Below are 21,264 nucleotides of genomic sequence, written 5' to 3'. Positions count from 1 at the left end.
ACAGGGCAGCAAGGTCCCCAGTGCTGAACGCTATTCACCAGGATGGTGGGGGTTCCCACAGCCAACCCAGTGCTCTGACCATCAACCCACCTCAGGATCTTTGATGGGGAGCACATTGCTGCTGACTGCTGCCAACTCACACAAACCCAAGCACACAAAGCAGAAGTTGGAGAGAAACAGCTATGGAAATAGAGAACCACCGGGTATTATTTCTCACAGTCGGCTGTTACGCTGAAGGTACATGTGGACACAAAAGCTGGTACCAGAGCTTGAGGTTCTTGCCCCATATTCTCTTATGAGCTCATCACAGCACATATTCAAGAAAACCATACTGCCCCCTGGGTGTCAGTAGGCTCTGTTTGGACTCAATCAAAGATTGTTGAGAAACACATGGTAGATTTTGCAAATTAGGATTGAGCAATCAAAACTCTTAAAAAAAAAAAAAAATAAGGAAAAAATAATGTAAAGTATCTGTTGAGCAGCACTAGTACAGTTTCAATTAGGAAGATGCTTCAGGATATTCACAGCTATGCAAGTATTCATAAAACAGCACAGAAATGGCCTATTTTGGGATGTTCCTCCCCCTTCAAAAACTACTATATATTATTTCAGGTATTCCAACATAAACACTGAAACCTCAAGATATCATCTAGTTGCCTAACGTGCCAAAATTGCCTTCCTTGAAAATAAAAAAAATAAACGCCCAATAATAGACTAAAGTCACTAATCAACTTACTATTAAATATTCATAGCTCAGCTGTGTAACCTGACCTGCCATGCCTTTTCTGGGCCTGCTTGTATTAGTATGAATATAAATACCAGAAGTGGCATTTCTACAAAATGAGATGGTCACATTTTCTGTGCAGAGAAGTAATATTCCAGCTGCCAAAATGAGAATAAAATGGGAGGTTTCTTGAAACCTCTTTAACCACACAACATCTTGGCTCAAGATCTGATATCAGTCCAGGACAACACCCGAGTGCTGCTTCTCTGCTGCTTCTCAGTAGAACCCCCACTCTTTTGTCTTTGTACATGGTTACATTTGTCCTCCCTTTCACGTTTCACAGCTTCCCACATGGAATGTGGGAACAGCCTCAGCTTTTGGACAAAGTTGTTAAATATATTTACAGCTTCCTGCAGCAGAGTAGCAGACTTGTCCTGTTTCAGTGAACTAAGTGCCTTCTTCTCTAGTTACTGCACTATGATAGGTTTTCCTTATTTCCTAGGAGGTCACAGAAGAATGAACAGTGCACTGTGTTCAAGGCCAGCTCTATGAGTTCTGCTGCCTTAGGCAAACCAGCAAACGTCTGTCCCTACAAGTCACATTCACTCACAGCTACTGAACGCTTTGCAGCCCTGGGCAGTGGCCTGCCCTGTAGATACACCCTTTCTCATGTACGGGTGAGCATGTACAATGCTGAAATCACATGGTAATAAACACATCTCTCCAGCATGCTGAGTTTTTATTAAGATCTGCTGGTTTGACATGATGATTTCTGACGAGCTGTGGCCTGTCATTATTGTGGGTTCTGTCCTTTCTGAATACGATCTCTAATGTCTTATTGCATGAATGATGATAGTCAGACATTCTTGTTCTGTTCACTTCTATTTCTGTTCTCCTCTGCTCTGTGCTTTGCTTCTCTGCATGCACCAAGCAACGTCAAACGACAGTTAAATGACAACACAGGCCTGTGCTGTAAAGGTAGCATTATAGAGTATCAGCATACAGGAGATTACAAACTGGCCAAACAACAAAATCCAAAGATCTGCCTGACAAGGAATTGCCATCGGTCAGACAGGCTTCAGGCAGCTTGTCAGCCTCAGTTTAGGCCTGATGCTATTGAACACTAACAGAAGTTGCCTTCCAAGCAAGAATTCAAATGTGCAAACTTCACTCTTTGCATCATCAGAGCTGGATATGATGATGACGACAGGATAGAGAAAGTGGTAAATTGCTGGATAAACTGGTTCCACTCAAAAGTTGTGCTGTGATGCACCTAAGTATTAAACAAACAATTCAGAGTGCAGGTCAGAAGACCGCTTGTGTGAATCAAGCAAACAAAGCTTCAGGACAAGAGTTTTACCTTACAGCATCATTTGGTGTCACAAAGCAGAGACATGCAATATATCAAACACAGCAAAACATGAAGGCTTACCATCTAACATCAGTGAAACAACGCACTTCCTACATTTAGGCCAGATTATCCAGTTTCAGATAATTAATGAACATGCTTGGACTAATCAAACAAATATGCTTTGCAGCATGCTCACCAAACACCAAATTCAGGCAGCAATGGGGGCACAGACAGAAGACTCCCTGGTTTAGGTGCAACTTAATCTTTTTTTTTTCCCCCCAGTGACTACTTCCAGCTCACAAAGAAAATTCTGAAGGCCACAGTCTTATAAGAACTTTATCTTCCCAGCTGTAAACCACTCGGTACAAGTTCAGCGAAGATGAATTCAGTTTTTACTGATTAAGTTTGTAAGTATTTATACTTGAGATCATGCCCAACACGAAGTGAGTTTTATCTTTTTGCCATTAGCATTAAAACAAAGCTGCCTGCTCATTCCTCCCTTTCTCGTAAAAACTGCATTTTGAAGTGCTCCAGATTAGCAACAGTGGTTCCCCTTATTACTGCATGACAGGTAGTACAATAACTTTCTGGCTACAATTCTAGGCCCACTACAGCATAAGCAAAATACATGCCTGCTGATGGGAGAAATGTTCATAAGCAGCAGTATTACAGAACATTCAAGTCTAGGAGTGTTTAACCTCTTAAGAAGGATTTTAATTTGTACAGTTCACTAATCAGGGATTGTTACCATACCAACAGTCAATCACATGGCCAGATGCCCCACCATATCTTAGAAGCATCTGTGAGTTCTTAAAGCCATATTTCAGGTTCTCCCAGAAACTTCACTGCCACCTCCATGGCCTAGCACAAAGAGAAGCCCAAAGTCTCACCCAAAGAGAAACTGTTTTATAAGAAAAGCAAGGAAAGGTCTGGCTTGCAATAAGCTTGTTGCAAAGAAAAAGTACAGTCCAGCAACTGGCTTTTCATTCAAAGACAAAGGCTCATTCTCAAACTGCTGGCTGCAGTGGGATTCTACAAGAGAGCTCCTCACAAAGCCAACTGCCGAGTGAGTCTTACTCAATCTCCATGCTTTGATAGATGCTTTTCCAGGTCAGGCTGGACCAGGCTCTGAGCAACCTGCTCTAGAAGATGACCCTGCTCGTTACAAGGGGTTGGACTAGGAGACCTTTAAGGGTCCCTTCCCACTGAAATGGTTCTATGGTTCTACAAAAGACCTACGCATTCCCTACTCCTTGTGGGACAATTCATCTCTATACATAAGGGTCTTATTTTAGAAAGTTACAATGTATTCTTTTGAAATAAAAACAGCAATTCTGAAGGAAGCCCCCTCACTCATTCAAGAAATCGGTATCTGACTCCAGAAAGGGCTGTGTGACAACCGTTTCCAGTGCTCCATGACTTGACGCTACTAAGACAGAAGCAATGAAAATCCACAACTGACAGCAATGGCAGATGTTAGCTAGTGCAATGTATTTGAATTGTAGGGGTCTAAACTTTGCTCGAGCAGAGGATTAGATGAGATACTGCTTACATTAGCTTAGTCCTCTCTGTTTCCCTCTGATCCTGCTTTAAGATAGCCTCTCAAAAGGAAAACAGACATATGCTGGAAGAAGCCAGTTTTGTTAATTGTAAATAAGCTCCACTGTCCACAGATCGGACCTGCAGTGATATCAACAGGCTGGCACTGCTCCATTGGCTTTAACAACCACACTTAACAACCACAGCCCCACTGGGAACATAGCTCCCCACGGCACTAAGAAAAAACCATATGCCTGCCCTGTGTGAAAGAGAGCTGTCCTCAGCCATTTTCAAAGTCAGGGTCTTCATTTAAATGAGAATAGGAACAAATCTTGGGGACAAATGCTGAGAATTCAAACGTCCCATTACATCTAAACCATGGGTGTACAAATAGACAACACAAGCATCAGATCTCTCTGAAGCAAAAACACCCAAGAAAATTGAGCTTCCAGAAGATGAAGTAGCTTTCACAAAATCACACAGCAAGTCAACAGCAGAGCTTACACTAGAAATCACCCTTTGATTCTCATTAGGAACTTGTCCTAATTCTCTTTTATACACATGAGCTAAACCAGGTTCAATATCCTCTATGTATCTGAATTTCCACTGGCGTTCATCCCACCTATCTGAATTTTGACTGAATGGCTCTGAGGCAATTCAAATATTTCTTTTTTTCTGCAGTATTTGGGTACTCACACAGAACTCCAGAGCATTCCCCTCACATACAGGGCATTATCACCTGTAGCAGGATAGTTCTTCACAGCAACATCAGCATTTTATGGGAAGGGAGGTGCCTTGGGCTTCACCCATGACTCAGATTTGCTTACATTTCATGAAGCCTCAGTAAAACGGGGATAAAAGCTTTGGTTCGATGGAAGTCACGGTGCTAACCTTCATATCTAATAATTAACTCCATTATGTCGAATTAATTTGATATAATTATTGGTGATGGCACAAAGTCAGTGGCCCAGAGAAAGTTGGAGAAACAGGAAGAACAGAAGTCCTAACCATACACAATACCCTATAAATAGTTTTTTTTCTTTCCAGAATGAGCAAAAGACAAAACAAGTTCATTACAGTCATCTGGCTTTACTCAGCCCTCTCAATTATCCCAACACCAGACAAATAGCTGCAAAATCCAGCAAGTGATCTAGAATTAAAACATGCCCTGATAAATCTGACACAGCACTCCGCAAGCATCTTCTCCCATCCTATAAAATAAACAATACAGATTTAATAATATTTGAGAGCCACAATGCTTTTCCTTTACCTAAAGACATTAAGAACATTTTCTTGATGCAGTGTTGTCAATTGGGTTGGTTTTTTGTTTTTTTTTTTTTTTTTAATGAACAATCTGGAGAAAGCTTGCAGACTCTTTATTTGATCTGCAGTTTTAATCTAATATTTTCCAGACTCACTCAATTCAAAATAAATGTGCCAACTATAAAACAGCTATGTTCCTTTATTTAATATTTCTGTGATTTGCTCTGAAAGAAGTACAACAGTACTGCATTCTTTACTAAGAAAATAGTTTACTGAGACATTTTTAATTTTCTCATGAGCTTAAAAAAAATCATGAGGAAGAAAAATTTGACATGATTGTCTTAAGCGCTGGGAAGTACATGGACCTGAAAGTGAACAACAAAGCATTCACTCACATCAAATTCCTGAAGTATAACTAGAATTCGTAAAGGATTCTCTCACCTCTTCCCTTCTCTACTGGGAGAAGCATTCCCAGACCCTCTATGGCCTAGCCACACACCATGGAGCAGAGATGCATTTACCAAATATAGAAGTCACGTATGGCAGAACACCAAACACCACAACTGTGCCTAAGCCATCAGCCTCCTCACACTGCAAGTCAGCACTGCGCCCCTTTTCCCAGCTGTGAACCTGCCCACTGTGAGCACAGACAACCATGCACCCATGTGCCAGTTTTGTACATAAAGCCCAAGGCAAACCTTGCCTTCATCAGGCTTCACTGGGTACATGGATGTAGCACCAAGGGTGTTTGTTTCCAGTTATAAAGAGTTCAAAAATTAAGAGATCATATGACAGCATCACTTTGATATCTCACAGTTTGGGAGGACTGGTAATACTTAGTTATGAAGAGCTGGGTACCTCAGCCTGTCTAGTTTCAGTGTGAAACACTGCTTTGTTTTTACATCTGTCAATGTCGTCAATAAACAAGCTTCTACACTTCTAATGCATTTTTATTATCCTTGGTGACAAGAATAAAAATATCTCTAGAAGTCACCAATTGTTTTCAAAAAGAAAATCAAAGCACTTAGCTGTAAGAAATGCATTTATTTTTTCTAATTTGGGAAATAAGTGCCACCACTACGCCTCCAGCCCACATCCACACCCAGAGATCTGATGCTTCTCAAACAGACAATTTCTCAGAATTTAATTGCCAGCTTCCAATCAGCCTCATCATTTCAAAGCATGCTGTATCACACGTGTAACTTATGTATTTGATTGTAATAGGTCATTTTATGCCTAGATCTGAGAGGAGAAAAGATATTTCCCATGGGAAATACACTACTGTATTTTTCGAAGAACCAGAATTACTTGCTTCAAGAACATAAATAATATTTGGGAAAAAAGCACTACATTCACTTGAATAATTACTGTAAATTTTTCTCTATTTATCATAATTTAGTTTTAATTTGGCGTTTTTGTTAATGGCTTGCACAGCTGACACTCGTGTGATACCCATCATACAGTGACCAAATAAACCTTTTCTACTTATTCTATCTGAAGAGGCTTGCTTTCATTTCGAGCTGTTGCTGGACCAGGACTGAAAAATTCCATGCCCAGTTTTCTCATCTATCAGCAGAGCTTCAGAAGTACAGTAGAGGTCAGGCAAAGGTAGAATAATTACCAAGGATCTGATTCAAAGCTCCTTGGGAAGGGAAAACAATAAAAGAAATGTGAACTGAGAGCTATTAATGGAATTAGTTAACAGAAACAAACAAATACGATGTATTGCCATGAAAGAATTTCCGCCCAGCGTAACATGGAATATCAGTATTGTACCAGTATTAGAATTGTATTTGGAGGATTTCATTCTTCCACCAGAATTTCTGCAGGCAAACACTGGCTGTAGCACTAAAAGCTACATTAAAGTCACTAGCTAAAATTTTGGTTGGTGAAAATAAGCATCTATGAACATCTATCAAATTATCTCTGAAGGTGAAATAATTACAAAGGAAAGGGCAGGTGGCATGCCCAGCAACAAAAAAAAAGAAACAGAGCTAGAACTTTCTAGCCTGCACAGAAGTAGAATAACTGTACGTGGTCTGACATTCTAAAGCTACTTCTCACCAACCAGGCAGCGTAAGGGGTGTTAGCATAAACGAGCTCATCTGCTTGTCCATGACACCAGCCCACACCTCCATCTAGAACTCCTCCTTCTCACACCCTCAGCCTGCTTTTCACTTCTGCCGTCACAGATTTGATTTTCCCTTTCATGGATTTCTGCTTGAAAAAGCATCGCTGCCTCAATTGTCTATTTTCAGCCTGCATTGAAGAAAACCCTTTAGTTCAATTTGTAGCCACATCCTGTCTCTGCCTCCCCCTCTTTCTGTTCCTAAATATAAGGCTGATGCAATGTGATGTGACATGACAAAATAACACATTTGCATCGGCAGAAACTTTCTCTCCACAGCAGTAATTAAAGGGAGTAGATAAAATACCACTGAAATTGGTGCTTATTTAGCTTGGAAATAAAAGACTGAAAGAGCTCTGGAGGGATGTTCAAGCGTCAAGAACATGGCATCATTGATGAGTGGCTTCTTTTACATGCCTCCCTGCTGCAAAATGGTATGGTAGCTCAAACAATGTAATCTATTTAAGAAAGGATAAAAAAAAAGATTTCTGTGGACTATATTTGTAATCAGTGAAAATCATTTCATGTATTTTTGTATTATAAACAGTACCAAGATACACTTGTGGTTTCATCAAAGGCAAGGTCATTAAACTTCAAAGCTCAGGCTCTCAAACCGAGCAGAAGACAGACCTTGTAGATTACAATGAGAACTGAGACCTTAACACCTTATGTTTTGAGTGTAGATACTGCAGAAAGACAGGTACTCACCTTCAGCTGCAAGATAGAGCTTTGTTATTGACAAGGACAAGAACTCAGAAATGCGGCCTAGCACACCAAATGCGATGACCTCAGCAGGATTCACACAACAAATTAAGAACACAAATCTTACAAAATAATATACTGTAACTGATTTTGTTGCGTGGATACCCTGCATATACTTGACAGGGATAGAAGGTGACACTAGTGAAAGAGCAACATTTGGAAGCTAAGGGTTCATTTTTTATTTTAGAAAGACACTTGAGGTTACTTTGTCCCTATGAAGAACTCACAGAAAAGCCTGATAGATGTTCCATAGGCCACAGGATTTAACAGACACAATATGCTTTAAGGTGACACTTCCTGCTTTCAGGAGCATCTTCCTTCTTTCCTTGTTTACATGAGGCTATTCTTTTAATCCCATCTGTGACTGGCACTACCACTCTGCTTAAAACTGGCAAGCCACATTTTGAGCAGGCTCATCTCCATCCCAACACAGATGGCATCAAGAATAAGGCAGGCCAGAAAAATCAGCTTGCATATTATGCTTCAGTTTTTATGGGTCAGATTATCATTCAAAGCCATCAAAATGGCAATCCATGTGATGTGCCTCCATTGGAACTGAAGTGATACACTATCACAACCTCCGATGCAGCTGGTTACAAATAGCCTAATGAGCCACATCTTGATATTTAAAAAGCAAAATTATTTTCCTTTCCAACAAGACTCTAACTGATCAAGGAAATGTTTTTAATGAACCCAAAACGAAGAGACTACCCTCATCCCTGAAGAAGTGTATAGGCAAGGCTCTCTTGTCAGAAAATAGTTTAGCATCTATGTTAAATATTCTCTTAATAACCAAGCCCAGTGCAGATGTTGGCTATGTAATTAGTTCCAACCTCTTTGCTCAGCAAGTCAGGAAATTCTTACAGATTCAGTGAGGAAAAAATGGGGGGTAAGAAGAGAATTTTGTATGTTTTCTTTGGTACCAGAATAGCAACTGTGTTGAAGAACACAAAAGCAATGCTGAAACAAGGTCAAAAACATAACATTGTTTCCAGTCTCCCTGCAGTAACGCACCAGACAACTGCTGGATTCCCTCTACTACAGGGGCCGTTTCCCAGATGTTACAGAAGACATTCTTCCACATTTGCAGGATTTAAAGCAAGCAACTCTGCTACTGCAAGAAGCTCAGAACAAAAACATTTTAAATGTCTCCTATTCTGTTATCACATCACCCAAAACTCAAACAACTTATGCTAAATAACAGCTAGGACCATCACCCACATCACTGTTTTTCCATTCAAGTTTTACCACTCCTCTGACTTCCCAGCAAGAATTTCCTGGCTAAGACCCTGTACCAGTTCTTCAGGTGTTCACCCTCAGTCAAATACAACATACACAGACGCAGCACATTCCCTGCACCATACTCAAATTGCTAATCCATCTGTAATCCCGATGAACCTACCAAAACATTGTTTACTTTGGTATCTGCAGTGGCAATTTGAAATTAGGATTCTGCTACTGCCTTTGTCAGCACAGCTGGAGGGGAAAGAGGAGTGTTCCTAACCATAAAATATTTGCAGGAACGATTTCCAGACCACATGTAAGTCATAACTAATCTGCATCGACTTCATTTTCACCATTTATTTGTGCTCTGGCACTTTCACCTTTTTCTCTACATGGGACAAATGGGCTCCTAGTGATTGCCATAAAACCAAAGAAAATAATCACTTACAGCATTCAGAGCAAAAGAGCCTCGATTATCCTCACAGATCAGCTCTGCCGAAGTCCAGCAGAAAGTGAGACCTGCAGAGAAGAATCAATTTCCATTATCTGGTTTTCCCCAACTCACTACTTAAAGTACCATCAATAAGAAGAGCAGAAGTCCATCTACAGCACAAATTTCATATTTATCAGCATGCAAGATTTCACTCTCATCCAACTGGTTACGTTACAAGTGAATTCACAGCCTTGAGATGCATAGGTTATTCTTTCAGTGATCTATTAAAGCATTTTTAATAAGTATACGCTGCCAAAGGTACTGAGCAATTCCAAAGCACTCAGTGGAACCAAACCTTTGCTATTTCCTGTTTCTGCACATAAGAAAGAATTTAAAATAAGAACTATAATCTCCAATACTCAGAACTCTGAAAAAAGACAATTTCATAGAGAATTACATGTTTGTAACAGCACAACTCTGCTTTGGAAAAGTGCATCTATCAACACTACGACACCCTAGCATCCTCTGATTAAAACTGAAGATTACTGGGTTATTTGGCTTTCCACTCCCATCACCATAGTGCCACAGTTCCTCCCAAAATGTTCGAGCACCCTTCTGAAGGAAGGGGCACAAGGTATCAAATACCCTGCTGCATGACCAACTTCTGCTGTTAGGAATTAGCTTCCAGAAGGCTGTAAAGAACCAGAATTATCTCCCCTGACAGTTACTATTTTAACTGAAAATGTGATTCACAACAAAGATAACGTGGAACATTCAAACAGCATCTGAGAATTTTCCTTTTTACACTATTTTTAAACATTCTAACAGCACACCATATTGCTTTAGAGTTGCACCTCACTGTAGGTTCGATGACTCACATTCAGCCCTAACAGGAGAATTCAGGACTCCTTCCCACCTCCTCCCTCCATGAAACTCCATAAATTCTGGTTATCTGCATCAGCTTACTCCTCCTTCCATCGTGGATGGACAATCTACTCTGTATGAGAAAATCCTGCTTAATTGAATACTTGACTGCACAGTGAGCAAGGTGAGTCAGGCAGACTGGTTCTCTAAAATCAACACTGATTCCTTTCTTTAGGAGTTGATGCAAGTTTGTTGAAGAGAAGGGATTCTAACATGCATCTAAAGACAAATGGCTTCAGATCATCTGCTACTTCAACATGCAAAAAGCAACTTGAAAGCAAAGTCCTGGAAGGTACCAGCAACAGCAGAACCTGAATTGATCTACATGACTTCATTGGAAGGACAGGTTTTGAAGAATCTAAATCAAAATTCTCAACTGTGTTTATAGAATTACGATCCAAGGGACTTTTGGCATTGGGGAAAAAAAATCTAGAATTGTTTCAATTAAAATCATAACTTGGCCACATAATGGCTGACAACAGCTTGGGATACTGAATTTATGCACAAATTGGAAATGCTGGTTCCAAGAATAAAAGCATTAAAACTCACATTCGAGTTATGACTATAGGAGACGCTCTGTTTGCAGCCAAGGCCTATAATACACATCTTTATGCTCAGACCTCATCTCATCAGCATCAACAAACTCCATTCTTTGCAAGGATGTTAGTAGGTCTCAAAGAACTGGGGGTGGGGGAAAAGTAACCACTTGTACCAGCTCACACAGCCTTCAGTCTGTTGGGTTTTTTGTTTGGTTGGTGTTTTTTTGTGGTTTTTTTTTTTTTTTTTTTTTAACCTATTGCTTCCCTGAAGTCTGGGGCAACTTATAAAGAAAGACTAAATTTATTTTGTGCCGGAATAATCATCTGAAACACTAATTATACTAAAATAAAAGCACCTGGAAAGGTCACATGAAGCCAAGTCTCGCCCTATCAAGATTCATATATTCCTTATAGGAAATGCTGGAGAGCAGATTCAAATTCAGTTAAAAAACAATCATGAGACAACTGAAGCTTTCTGGTTTTGGTGGAAGAGCTGAACACTGGCAAATATTTCATAGTATGGCTTTCACCCATTAGAATTTTGTTTTCTAAAGAGCAGATAGGAGCTCTGATATGTCCGATCAGTCCTGAAGAAAACACCTATTATTTAGCAGCATTAATTAACAGTCCATAGACATATCTGCAGTTAGTTACCCAGTAGGACATTTATGATGCCCTTTCAGAAGTATATTGTCCTTTGCTGTTAACATGCAGCTAACATAATAGCCAAAGAGCAACCCAATTAACTTGTCCATGGGCTGAAATTTAAACCAGCAATTAATTCTATAATTCACTTAGCAGAACATCAGACACCTCCACCAGGAAAGCTGAGCACATCTACTCAAAACACACAAAACTTAGTTTTGAGAACACAGGAACTGCTGTTAGTTTGCATGTCATTATTTAGTGATAAATATTACTTGAGTTTCTGCCTTGGAATTATAGGAGCCTTTAAAAAAATTCAGCCCATGTCAGATAACTCCCCTTCACACTGTGAGAAGCACATAAAGGAGCACTGATGTGTGAATTACATTCCTAACATGTTTACTAGCTAGTGTAAGTTGGCTAAAGCCAATAATCCCCAACTTGCTGTGCTATTTATACCAGCTACAGAGCCAGTAGGCTTCAGAGATCCAGAGAAGCCAATTCAAACTGCACTCATTTTTATGCATGATACTGGTAATATTCCTGGATATTCAAACACTGATGTGAAGAGCTGCAGCCTGGAACAATGTTTGCACGGTACTGTTAACATTAGAATATAACCAAGGCTAGAGCTTAATTTTAAAAGTAAATAAAGTTCTCTCCTAAAGCAATGTCAGAGAACACACAGCCTTGTTTGCCATTTGTAAGCATACATACTTCAAGCAAAACTCACAGCCCACGTTCACTGGTATTTAGGACTGAATAAGACATTCTTGCATAGCTGATCGATTTCTTATTTACCATAAGGTCAAACGCTAACCAGAATGTCGTACTGCAATTTCATAAGATCATAACATAATAAGCATAAACTTGTTGCATGGAAACTGGTACTTTTTAACACGCCAGAAGCAATACACCAGAAAGTTTTGAAGAAAAGTGACAGGTAGGAGAAAGGAAGAGGATTATCCACACGTCTGAGGCATAAAAAAATGCCGAACTCTGATCTAAAGACCAATAAAATCAGTGTGAGTTGGCAGTGGCAGGAACAGAGCTCAGAAACGTGAAGCAAAGTAGCATTAGGTACCTTAAACTTTATACCTCAGGTGTCCTTGAAAATTCCAACTACTCAACAACAAAAATACCACTCATGAGCATTTTATTCTGCAACATTTGACTCTGTTTAAATCCGTGAGGGTGGGTAGCCAAACACTGAAGCAGCCACGAAATACATTGTTTCCAGGTTACCAATGAGGTTACCAGTGATCCTCAGCCAAACCCTGACACCAGCTAACTGGCAGCAGCCCTCGTCTCTGCGCACTGCAGCTCCACCTCCTGCAGCAGCCAGAACAGCAGGACTACGGCCAGAATCACCATCCCTGTTTCTTCCTTTGGCGCTGCATGTTGGTCAGCTCTGCTTGAGAGAACATCCCCACAACAGCCCTACACGACTCCTCTCTCATTTGTTTGTGATGAAGGAGTTAATATCTGTGACCCAAATATGGAGACCCACTTTAAACTTGCTGAAAATTGCTTTTTAATCCCAGCTCTCGAGGATTTCCTTTGAAACCATCTGCCATGCATGCTCAGTGCTCCTCTCCCATATACATGCAGGATTACTATAATATGGATTCTTTTGTGTAACTTAATACATTTCAGTATATTATAAAATTAGTTGAATGTTTCCCTTTAAAAATAAATAAATTACATTTTCATACCAGAAAGTCAAAATCAGTGATAAATTCACAGACAACCAGACCCACATTTATCTTATTTACTGTAGCATTTACATTGCAACTCTTGTTTATGCAGCCAGTCTGACGGTGCACGAGATTCAAGCAGTTCTGAGTCACTGAACCAATGTAACCTACGTACTTGCTTAAAAGTAAGCTTAAGCGTTCTCCAGGACGTGATTTAAACACGTGCCTCCCCAGCTACAAGTTAGTTTCTGGACTGGAAGAAAGAATTAACTGTGTGATAATTAAGGATCAAAGAAGATTTCTAAGTATCCTTAAATCTGCAGTATTTTCTATTTGCTTATGATGAACTTTCGTGCTGTTGTAATTTTCTAGCACGAATACTGACGAAGTGATACTTCAGGTCACATTCATACACTCATATTTTAACAAACAGTTATTGCAACTACAAGCACTTGGGCAGCCGTCTAAAACAAAACAAAGAAATACCAGCTTAGCAGAATAACCACAGCTCGAGTGATTGAAAAAGCAGGCAGTCAGCAAGATACACCTACAACTCATTTCTTGGATCAGTCTACAAAGTCAAAATTCAAAGCCCCAACAAAAGCAGAGCATTTTTCATATGGAATACTTTTAAATAAAGTGATTATTTGCTAGCAAACACTCCAGGAGAGGGAAATTAGGCAAGTTATTTGCATAGTTTTAGTGGTGTAAACAACATCAACATTTCAGAAGACAGGCCCATAAACTTCAAGAGTATTCCTTTTCATGTTGAACAGTCACTTAATATCTAAGTTTCACTAGATATTTCATTAATATCTATTTTTTTCCTGCACATGAGCAATTGATGGAAGTTGTTAACGTACAGGAGATCTGCACATGCAGAGGTTGGAAGAATGCAGAAAAGCAAACAAGCAATTCATTTTGTTTCAGATGTTGGAGCACCGTCCTGCAGATGTGTTACTTTTAATACAAAGCAGCTCCTAAGATGAGTGAGGAGGAGAGGAGAGAACCAAAGCCCAATCACTGGGTGTTCACATTTACTGGGCTTCCTGCATTCTGTCCTTATAATTTTCCTTCACTAAAAATTATATTAAATTCATTTTGTCTTAAGCAACAGTGGGGAGAAACTCAAGATATCTAAGATGGCTGCTTGCAGATTCTTCTAGATGATGTGTCAGACTGTCATTTAGTCTGCAAGCGGGTATAAAGCCAGAGCAATTCACAAGATCCTACGGCCCAGCCTGGAATGAAACTATGAAAAGCTTTACGTCCTGCTGCAACAGCTTAATGGCAAACGGCTGGCAGAAGGCAGTGCTGCAAAGATTGGTGCTAATAAAAACAAACAACAACAAAAATAAATGCACACTAACTCTAAATCACTGTCCTCTGTGTAAGGGAGAGACTGATTGAAGCCCACCCACAGGCCATTGGGGCCTTACTGCATTCAGCTCCTTTCCACTTTCTTAAACCTAGTCAGTGATGTTGAGGAGTTGGAAAGGCATCAGGATGTGTGTGATGCCAGTGCTGTAGAACATAAAATGCAACCAACTGATGCATACATAGCTCTTGCCCTCTTCACACACAGAAAACCCAGAAATATGTCTGCACAAATGTACATAGTGAAACCCTCTGCCAAGGCTTCCAGGCAAGGGCAGAAGTTCAGTGTGTGAAGGCTCAGCAGTCATTTAGTGAGCAGAGCTGTCACTGATAGCATCCAAGTGCTCTGGTACCATAGCACAGGAACCTAATGACCAACTTACTTAACAGAAGTGATTCAGAAAAGCTTGCATGAGGGAGATGTGAAGATTTTGATGCTGTGTAAATCTTTTGATTTTTATCAATGGAGGATTTAGCTTCATTCAGTCCATTTTAAATTACCATCATGGGCCAAAGTCTACTGACATATATGTAGGCAAGTTTGGAGTCAACCTGAAATTTGTTTTTCCATACCTGTGATGACCAAATAAAAGCATAGGCTTCAAGTTGCGCCAATTACAGCATCTCCTATGCAAACAAGTCCAATTAGCATTGCATTATCCCAGTTTACAGGAGTCAAACTCTGAAGACAATGCTGAAGTGAGATGCTGTCATGAACAAGACTGCAAGTTTATTTCCTATTAGTTCCCAGACATTTTGACTTTTTATGTATTTCCATCTTGACTGCATACAACAAAGAAATACAGTAAAACTGGCAAGACCACAGGGAACAATCACTTCTCTGTACCTCAGTGAAAAACAGTGTTTAAGATGCATTCTCAAAGCTGCCCTGCTGTAATGGATAGGTGTGCCTGCTGCAAAGACCTGAATTTAAAAATTACTGTTTATGAGTGTTTCCATAAAGCGTTGTTCTTTTCTGATACTGAATGAATGTGGTCTATTACAACACTCAAGGCACTCTGACATGGTGAAGGATTGATTTACGAGCTATTGTGCTAGAAAAGATTAGTCATTATATGAACAAGCTCTAAGAAGCTATCCAGACTTGAAATGAGGAAAAAAAAAACCAAAAAACAAAGAAAGAACAGGCTGGACTTTGTGTTATCATTACAAAGCTAAAGCAAATAAAACTAACTGGTATTTACTGATGTATCAACCGCAAGAACTTAACAGCCTAAAGGTTTTATCTCCTACCCACAACTTCACTGAATCTGATCTGCAGAGTATTGGGCCAAAACACAGTAAATCTGACAAAGCAAGTTTTAGCACATGCTTTGCTTCAGCGTAATTGAATGAAGGATGAGAAACTGTCATACCTGTTAGCCATGACGCTGTGAACAAAATGCTTAGCAAGAGGCATGTCATCAATTTGGATCAATTCAACTGGGTCATTCAATTCGTTGTCACTGGAATCAGTGACAGAACAGAAGCCAGGCCTCTGAAGGACAGTATTCCTAAAAACACCACCACAGCAGTGTTAGTCTCTTCACTGATCAAACTTACAACCTCAATAATTCAATTTATTTTAATTACTGGAGCCTTAGCCTCTTCCTCCTCTACTCCCCCTCAGAAAGAGATATTGCAGAAACAAAGAGCTCAGATACTACACTCAATTTGGAGAAGGAAGAAACCTGCTTCTCTCCTCACTCCACTACTTAGAGATCCTGCTCACACAAATACAAGTGGTATGTCACGATGTTTTAACTTCTTCACCTTCTGGGGATAACATGCTGCAGAGTTATTTTAAGAACACAGCTCATTCACAAAGGTCTCCAATTCTGTCTTCAGAGACAAAAATGATTTTCTTGCTGCTTCAAAATCTGCTGGCAATGACATTAGCTTCAGAGGGAGTTCATTTGTTGTTCCGACATCAAAATGGAGCAAAAGCAGCTGCCAGGAGAGTGATAAAAGGAAACACTGGTGACAAAGAGCAGCAGGGTCATTTCTGGTGCAAAGAAATAGAGAACAGAGAACTGTAGAACTGTCAATTTCTCCAAAACTCTATTGAGGATTAAAGATCTCCCCTCTTACACCAACAACTGGTATTCAGCAGCAAGAGGGAAATGAGACAGAAAGAACAATAAACAATCAGACCTATATCCTTAAATAGCAAATTAGTATATACTGACTTTAAGCACCTGAGCACTTCCAGTTAAAGACAAGATCACGTTTAAGCTGTGTAGCTGAGCAAAGGATTCAGTTACTCCTCCAGAAAAGGGAAACAAAAATAGTTCTGGCTAGAAAACACTGGATGGTATGGAGTTCAGTGCTTTGGAGCTAACAGTCTTTGGGAGGAATTCAAGCCCCAGCACCAAATGGTGACTACCATACTTGCATAGACTGCATACTGCACAAACCTGGAACAAAGCTGTCACTGCAATATGACCACTGCCAGAACTAAGCTGCAAGAGCCATGAACGGGGCTGAGGGGCCATGGCTGCTTTCAAGATGAAGGCGATGCTCATTTTGATCGACGTGCCTTTCTGACTGACTAAGCTATGCTAGGGCATCCACTTGTTTTGATTGATTTTTTTTCCCCCAGCCTCTTCACTATTACGTGGTACCTAGAACAGACCAAAAATTCATTCCCCATTTGACAACAAGCAGAACTTCGTTACCTTCTAGACAAAGGTACTGACCTCATAAAGTAAGGCAAACCTAACCAAAGTCACAACAAAATATTCTTTTCCCCATTTTGCCTTATTAATAGATAAATTTGCTTTCTGTTTTATGAAGAGATAAAAGGTTTTAAAGATGACCATTTTGGAAAATTTTTCAAAGAGAAATAGCAATAGACAACAAATTTTAAAGCTAGGGATGCCTCGCATGTATTAATGATCCCTTTGTGTGTTAGAACCATGATTAGTTTACAGCAAAATATGACTAGCCAAAAGCCATCAAATTCCCAAGCACTAACACTGCTTACGACACTTTATGGTTTCAATAGTAGGATTTATGAATAAAATATTAACAGTGCTGCAGAATGCTGAGGAATGCATCTGCAGGGTTGTACACTGAAGTACGTGTGGGCTTGTCAAACACCCACACAATAAATTATCAATAATGCAGCTCAGAGCCCCCATTTTGTGCATCACAGAAATTTATGCAAGCATTTAATTATACTTTCTCTCTTTAATATTACTTTTCCTGCATTAAATTGTCACAAAAAGACCTGCACACACATGCTGAAGGACATTTATGCACAATACTGAGCCACGAAATCATTTAAAGGCCTATTTTCATAGCCAGTTTCCATAACACACACACAAAAAAAAAAAAAAACACCAAAGCCTACATCTGAAACTGGATTATAGCATTTTATACTGAGCAATACCATCTTTCATGGAGAATTTTAAGGTTAACACACTGTTGAGGAAGATCAAAGAAATAGAACAGGGATGATTACACATTGTCTTCCACCACTTAGCCTTATGCAGAGTGCTGTCAAAAAGATTATACCTCTGCAAGGCAAGTGGCAAATTCAAGGGGAGAGTAAATCTCCCAAGAATCAGAAGGAAATACTGAACTTGATACAATAGGTTTTCAGAAAGAGAAAAGACTGTCCTCTGTGCTTCTAGACTACAGCATTTACTTTTACATGCTGTTTAAACAGGCTTAGCGAGATGTCTGACAAATTCAGATACGCTACCATTTGGTGTTTGATACTCAAAAAGCAGACTTGCATCTGCTTTACAGTCCTCTTACTGTGAGCAAAATAGCAAGAGACAGATGCATGTCCCCATGAATAACTGTCTTCACCAGTAAAAAATCAGAACTGATCTGTCGTGCTTCATCAGCAGCAGTATCACATATCTCCATGCATCACTGGGGATGACAAATCAGGTGCCGTCAAACTGGGTTCTGGCAGGATCAAGAGCAGTGTTTCTACCTGCCCAGTTCAAGTACCTGCTATTAGATTCACCAGCTCACACTGACTGGACTACTTGCAAAGCACTCTTGCTCAAAGCTGTGTACCAGCTCTAGCAAGCTCCTCTCGGAAGGCTTCACACTTCTTGTCCATAGACATGCAGGAACAAGGAAGCACCAACTCATAGCAGAGCACCACATGTTCCTTCCACAGCTGTGTTCAAATGAGGTGCGATTTATACAGCTAACATGCAACACTATTGCAGGCAACAGGCTTCTATCTCAGGACTGCACTGAGAAAACAAGAGGTCTATTAGAAATTGAGCACTTGGTATACCTGCAATTCCAGGTTTCCTTAAATTTATTTCAGCCTAAGCAAACTTCAATCTTGTTTGCCCTTGCCTTCTACAGTAAGGCAGAGGCCAAGAATAGCAATGAAAGGCTTTACAAGCTCAGCACGGAAGGATGATATACCGTTAGGGCGGGTCCTTCAATACTGCCATCTGACTTGACTCCATATGGACATGCAAGATAAGTGCATCCCTTCAGCTGCTACCTCACCAGTCTTCTACCTCATTGAGAAGAGCTGGTTCAATTTCAAAGGGCAAATAAAAAGAACAATGTAGTTGTGGCAAAAAACAAAGGGACATCCCACATTCTAGTTACACTTCATTAGGCGCATGGAAAATGGAAAAGATGGCTTGTAATAGCCCAGCAAAAAGCTGCCAGAAGAACCACCAGCAATGCCAGACTGCAATCCAGCTCACTTCTACTCTGAAAAAAATTCGTCTACAAAACAGTGCCCAACACTAGCTTTTCAGTATTTCACGGGCAAAACATCCATTTGCTGACCTCCACCTGAAAACTCAGTACAGCTTGGACTTGCCAACAAGAGGAAGCCAGGAGCTCGAGGCGCAGAGGAAGGTCTCTATGCAGGATAGAGCGTTCTGCTCCGCCTGCACGCCCCGCCCGTTGGGGCTGCAGGCTGCCCGCTGGCACAGCTGGGTGCCGCTCCTCCATTTGAGAGCCACCATCCCTGCAAACACCGCAGTTTGTCGAACGAGCCGTAGATGAACCATACGAACCACTCTCAAGAGTTTTCCTGCGGCATTACTTTTTAATATCCCGCGTGTCGCTCTTTAGAAGAGCCTTTCAAAGCAACCTGAACAAAGATACAGCACGAAAGCACGAGCTTCACCTGGCATTTCCTCCGCCCGCGCCCTGCGGTCATAAACCAGTTGTAAACGAGCCCTTCCGTGTTTTTTTTCCCAAGTAAACTCGTAACTGAAGTGTTTTAAAAACAAACGTGACAGCAAAGCTACGCGGTAATTCCGGAGTAGAACACCCAGTAACACCTGAGAAACGCAGCAGAGAATTAACAAGGCACCTAAATGTTAGCAGAGCGCTTGAGGGCAGGAGGCTGTGAGGAACGGCAGGCGGTGCGTCCCAAGCGGCGCCCATAGCAGCGCCCACAACGCCGCGCGCACCTCAGCTGCACAACGGGAGCAAAACTCAGCGGGCGGAGCGGAACGGAGCAGCTCAGCTCTGCACGAGCCCGCCGCACCTGAGGCAACGCCGCCCCGCACGCCTCGAGGCCGGCTCTCATTCGAAACGCACGGCCGCGTTTCCGCTGAATTCAGCGAGTTCCTTTGGCGGCGGGGCGAGGCGGGAATCACCTCAGAGCAGCGGTGTTCCCACGCCCCGCGCAGCTCAAAGGCCGCCACCGCCTCACAGCGCCCCGCCAACATCGTGCGCGCGCGCAGCTCCCCCCCCCCTCAGCCAGCCGCGCACCGACCGACCAGCCAGCCGCCCGCCTCGGCGACCTCCGCGTCCTCACCTCACCCCGCCCCGGCAGCGCCATTGGCACCTCCCGCCGCTCGTCACCCGCTTCCCGACTCCCATTGGCCGGCTGCCCACCCGCGGACGGGCGCACCAGACACTTCCTCGGCCGTCACGGGGAGCCTCGCGCAGCGATTCGAAGAAAAACGGCCGCCGCCACCCCTCACTCGCGAGGAGAGCTGCCAATCAGGCCGCCGCCCGGGCTCCGAGCTCCATTGGCCCAGTAACCCCTTTTCGGGCTTTCGTTTTCCCCCATTGGCTAATCGGATCGGATAGGGCTCCGCGATTGGGCAAAAAGCGGGTCTCGGGGGCGGGAATCGACCCGGGGGGAGACTCGATTGGCCGGAAGGCCGGAGCGGCACCGCGTGATTGGCAAGAAAGGTGAAGAAGGCGGGGCCGCCCGAGGTGAGGGTTGTGTGAGGTGAGGGAATCTCGCGGGGTCTCGCTAGCTCTGGGCGCGGAGGCGCGCGGTGATTGGGTGGCTGGGGTCAAGGGGGCGGGACTGAGTCAGGGAGTCTCTGCGGCGGCCGAGTCCTATGGGCCGGCCGAGCTGGGTCCCGCTCGGTGATTGGGTGGGGGCGGCTCTCGCGGAGCCTGGTGGGCCGGGTCCGATTGGCTGCGGGCGGGTGTCGGGCGCGCGCCCCGCATGGGGGCGGGGGGGGGCCGGCGGGGGGAGGGCAGGCCGGGTGCGCGTGCCCGCTGTGCGCTCCGCGCTGGGGCTCCGCGAGGAGGTGAGTGGCGGCGGCGGCGGAGGGTCGGGCGGCCGAGGCGGCGGCTGGGGGGCGGAGCGGCGCCGCGCGGCGGGGCCCTGAGAGCCCGCCGCCCCCACCCCTGCCCGTCGCACGCACGCAGCGGAGACCCCCTCCCCCCCCCCCCCCCCCCCCCCCCGCCG

The 21,264-nt window shown here is 42.5% G+C and overlaps 1 protein-coding gene across 6 annotated transcripts in view; it reads right to left on the bottom strand.

Annotated features, from left to right (window-relative positions):
• Window positions 1-21,264, bottom strand: part of LYRM9 (LYR motif containing 9) — a 30,884-nt gene that overhangs the window by 8,917 nt on the left and 703 nt on the right. The window contains exons 1-2 of one of the 6 annotated variants that reach the window (XM_042830454.1): window positions 20,371-20,502; window positions 9,440-9,510 (exon numbers count right to left, since the gene is read on the bottom strand). Coding sequence is in view for 1 of the 6 variants with exons in the window: in XM_042830453.1 (XP_042686387.1) it covers window positions 9,440-9,510; window positions 19,732-19,738 (78 nt within the window). In the remaining 5 variants the exon portion in view is untranslated. The other 5 variants (XM_042830456.1, XM_042830455.1, XM_042830457.1 and 2 more) reach the window with 5 other exon arrangements.

The sequence above is a fragment of the Centrocercus urophasianus genome, unplaced genomic scaffold (assembly GCF_019232065.1).
Source record: "Centrocercus urophasianus isolate 14NV4802_14NV808 unplaced genomic scaffold, USGS_Curo_1.0 seq_33, whole genome shotgun sequence".
Taxonomy (NCBI): domain Eukaryota; kingdom Metazoa; phylum Chordata; class Aves; order Galliformes; family Phasianidae; genus Centrocercus; species Centrocercus urophasianus.
Note: the sequence above shows the minus strand (reverse complement) of the source record. Positions and strands in the feature narration are given on the sequence as shown.